Below are 4,544 nucleotides of genomic sequence, written 5' to 3' on the forward strand. Positions count from 1 at the left end.
ATAACGTAGAATGATTTGGCCAAGTATCTCTGATTATTTTTCTTGTACTCAACATGGAGATTTTGCAGCTTTGCTTATTCTGTACTGCTGGTCAAAAGCCAAGTTCAGAGACGTGCTAGCTGCTTCAATATCAACGGTTGCTTTGTTATGGGAAATATGTCAAGATCAACTTATTCTTAAGAAACCAAACATCCTACCAAGTTAACAAAAAGAAAACACTACACAATCCTTCAGTTGGGCAATTATAGGAGATAACTATGCCATAAACCGTATTCTACCATCTCTGGCAGATCGTAAAGGCGCATGCATAGGTGGATCAATAATCTTCAACCTTGAAGTGTTTTATTTCCACTCTACCAGCTCACAATTTCACTTGTTTGAATATCTAATTAATAAACGCGATGCTACTAGTAGTATACGCAACCAAGTGTAACAGAGTAATTTCACTTGTCTTCACAGCTTTAAGGGCATTACTGTATGCGTGCAACAAGAGCATACACATGACTAAGAAAAACAACACAGAACTTATAAGGAAAGAATGAATTAAAGAGGGAGGGGGGCAACACGGCTCCTCTCTCCTCTTGAATCAATACATCCCTTATCTCGAAAAAGGTTAAGTTTTGACCTCAACAAAAAAAAAAAAGAGTTGGAGCACCCAACAATGCATCTTCCCTTGCCAATAGCTACAAGATTACCCCTTCTTTCTGGGGTGACAGAGGGGTACATTTGTGTCATTCTTTCATGCTTTTCCCGGAGGTACGGAAAAAGCAATAATCAATAATCCTACTTTCCTGAAAGAAAGAGGCATACACAAAATGGAGGGAAATCTGATTGCAGAAATGCTGAAGAGATGATTACAGGAAAGAAGCAGTGTCAGGATGAACATATACCTGGAATGTTTCTTCAAACAGCCTAATTTTGAGATTCACAGAATAGATCATGTAAGTTTAAAGGAAAAGGGAATGATTAAATACAAAGATGAGGATACCAAAGACTAATTATGAACAGAGACCCAGCCTGAATACAAAACAAAGTCATTGCAAACAATATTAGCATATTATAGGAGGAACACAGACTACATACAGAAAAAAAAAAACTAAGAAATACTGCTAAAGCTCTGAAAGAATTGCAGGAATATAATGTGACAGTTCTGCAGTGAGAGACTGGAACCCATTTACAAGCTGAGTATGGAAATCCTGATCTTCTTCCCCGATCAACCTAAAGTGCACTCGAATAGCACGTTTGCACACAGCCATAAATTCAAGAAGGGCAGCAATAAGTTGTTGTAGCTCCTGTGAACGCAACCTAGTTGCAGGCTCACCAGAAAGGAAAGCTGTACAGACGCTGAGGACTCCACTGTTAACCTGTAAAAGTTCCATTTGTACTTGGATAAGCAAACTCCAGCAAGAAAACCAGAGATAACATAAATGCATTGTTAGATGGAAAAGATAAAGATTAGGGAGAAGCTGAACATAACCTGTCTAAATGCATAAAATTTGCAGAAATATCAGCACCTATTGAAAAGAATCTGGTGATGTACTAAAGAAAAGTGAATATACAAAGACATGAACACTCACTTGAACTGCAACTGAACCTTGAAGAATCCTTTGTAAACTCTGCAAACGGGGAAGTTGATCGCCTTCTGAGCTTCTAGGCTCTTCAAGTTCATTCCTTAATGCAGCTGTCCTAGTTTCAATCATTCCAATTGCGTTCTCAACCGGGGAGAACTCAAGGGATTCACATTTAATAACCAAGAGTCTATTCACTAGCGCAGGAAAAGATCCCTCAGTTTGCAGAACTGTTCGCCGCTTCCATTGGTCTTCCAAGCCTCCTTGGGTCTTTCCATTTTTAGTGAAAGGGGTATCAAACAAAAACCGATCAAAGACACGAGCACGGACACTTCCTGTAGAAAGAGAGAATATCCTTTCCCTTCTGCTTCCTAAATCTTCATCCTCCATTACTGGATCAACTGCAGTTATTTGCAGGTAGCAGACTCCAGGCTGCAACTCATCTGCTTTGACCTGTCTTGAATCAGGAATTACGTGTAATGTAGTTCCATCCATTCTCGACTCATAGATATGGCTCAATTTCTCCATTATGTCACCTAATCGCACATCACGAGGCTCTCTATAAACATATTCTTTCCTGTCCAGATTCCCAAACTTCTCACCATAAAATCCAACTCTATAATATGTGGCGTCTGTGAAAGGAATAGGGCTTGATTCCTGCTCAAGGATGGACTCGTAGATATTAGTAAGTGTTGTGTGGCATTTTGCAAGCTGTCCATATGCCTTCCTGCTTTTATTTACTGGGATTACAAGTTCTAGAATGCTTGCACAGAAATGGAACAACTCAGCCTGATGGAAAAGCTTATTTGCAAGCTGTAAATACTTCACAGCCGAGTCAACTGTGAGTTTTGAAGCACCATATCCCTCCACCTCAGCTGCTGAAGCCTCAGAAGTGATGTCACTGCTGACCATGGGGCATATTTTGCGTAATGCACTCACGTGATCCTTGCTCCAGACACCATCATTCCTACACACAAGGGCCTGGAGATAGATACCTATCAGTATCACAGCACAACATATGTCTAGTCATGCTTCAACTTCTTAAAGTTAAAAAGCAATGTTAGAAGATCATTCCATGAAAACATATGCCTCTTGGCATCAGCATCACTGAAGACCTAGTAGACTTAGTTCAAGCACCCAATATCTAACACTACAACTTTTAGCATCAGTTTTGGGTCGCTAAAAACCAGGCTACCTGTAATTGAAAGTGTCAGGAGAAATTGATGCACATGGGCATCAGGTAGTACTGGAGTGATGAATTCAAGCACATCCATAGAGAAGAAATCTCTGAAAAGATGCACAAAAATACTTGACCCTATTAGGATAACCATTCCTCAATCTGAAACTAGCCAGGTCATCTCTATGAATCCTAACTAACTACTCCCCTTCATTTGTGCCTATTTCTCTATAACACTCAAGAATTGTCTTTTAAGACAAATTATGGATTCTCTAAAACTAGAGATTTTATCTCACACTTATCCCTTCAGTAACATAAAATCTTCAAACAAACTAAATAGATATACTATCAAATATCAGACCTAATGAAAATTTCAACTAGTTTTTTTTTTTTTTTTTAAACTGGTAAATGTGTATTCCTCAGCATTGAGGACATGCTGGACACCATGAAAAAGTGCTAGATAAAAAAAACAAATAGAAAAGAAGATACTTACAGAGATCTTAATAAATCTACAAACTGATCTATATCCTCTAAACCTACTTCTTTACTTCAACTAGTTTTTATTTGGTAATCAAATTTAAACTAATTGGTACCTTCTAAAAAGTTTTTTGCTTCCAATAAAGATGCAGAATATTTCAAACTGTATGTTGAAAATTAGACAATGCTCCATCCACTTCATGTAAAACACTCTTCTAAGTCATTTCCAGGGTTTAACACAGTCCTAAGTCATGGCAATAAGAATAGTGACAACAACACAGCATTCAAAGAAGTCGTTGAGTAATTCGATTTCTCTTTTGGGTAAGAACTATATCACCCACTAAGACTCCCATCAAATTGAGAAAGCCTTCCAATAACCAAGGGGGTGTCATGAAAGGCCTACTGCATTACACCACATACAACAACAACATACCCAGTGGAATCCCACAAAGTGGGGTCTGGGTCACATACAACATGGAATCCTTATGTATTTAAAAACCGTTAGGATATAAACCAACCTTGGAACATTCTCTAGCACTACGTCATATATTAAATCACCACATCACAACCACCAATCAAGCACTCTTTTTTTTAGTAAAGGTAACTATAACCAATCAAGCACTCTTTTGAAAAACTTACCACTCATCATATTATAATATTTTAGTTGGACAGATAAACTTAGCAATGGAAAAAGGAGTCATATAGAATCACTCAGGTTGCATAGATGTCTCCACGACTCTTGTGGAGAAGGATAACTCCTCAAATAAATGAGAGTACACCCCATTATTCTTGCACATAAGGCAACAATTTTGATAGATGAATTTTGGAGACCTTCTCACAAGAGGTCATTGATTTAGGCCTCTTCAGGTCCAAGGACCAAGTAGATGACCTGATCTTTCAAGAAATCTAGATCTCCCATTAATAGAGGCGAAATGACGACTCCAAAAAGGTTTTGAGAAAATGAGGCTAGAGAACAAATTTGCATGTGAACCAAGATGAATCTAGGTTCTAAATTCATCAAGACCAGAGTTATTGATAAATTAAAGCATACATGCGCATTAGTATCAAGTATACAAAGTTTGAGTAGAAGTATTGTTGCATTAGTCAATCAATTATTCATTTGATACATTCAGATTTTAAAGCACATTAGGAGTTCTCTAAAACTAGATGTTCTTTCAATCTCCATGTTGTCCCTACATGTGCGCACAAATCTCTAAACCAGAATACAAGGGCTAAAACACATAACTTAGAAGGTTTTTTTTTTGGTCGCATCTTTTACCTTTAAGTTAAAGTAAATGGTGCACCAATAAGGTTATAACATG

General features: G+C 37.8%; 1 protein-coding gene across 1 annotated transcript in view; it reads right to left on the minus strand.

The window, feature by feature from the left end:
• Positions 1–996: 996 nt before the first annotated feature.
• The window catches only part of LOC125842714 (guanine nucleotide exchange factor SPIKE 1), a 54,446-nt gene continuing 50,898 nt past the window's right edge, over positions 997–4,544 (minus strand). The window contains exons 24-25 of the mRNA XM_049522041.1: positions 1,578–2,563; positions 997–1,364 (exon numbers count right to left, since the gene is read on the minus strand). Coding sequence (XP_049377998.1) covers positions 1,110–1,364; positions 1,578–2,563 — 1,241 coding nt within the window. The 3' untranslated portion in view covers positions 997–1,109. The remainder of the gene's footprint in view (positions 1,365–1,577; positions 2,564–4,544) is intronic.

The sequence above is a fragment of the Solanum stenotomum genome, chromosome 10 (genome assembly GCF_019186545.1).
Source record: "Solanum stenotomum isolate F172 chromosome 10, ASM1918654v1, whole genome shotgun sequence".
Lineage (NCBI taxonomy): Eukaryota > Viridiplantae > Streptophyta > Magnoliopsida > Solanales > Solanaceae > Solanum > Solanum stenotomum.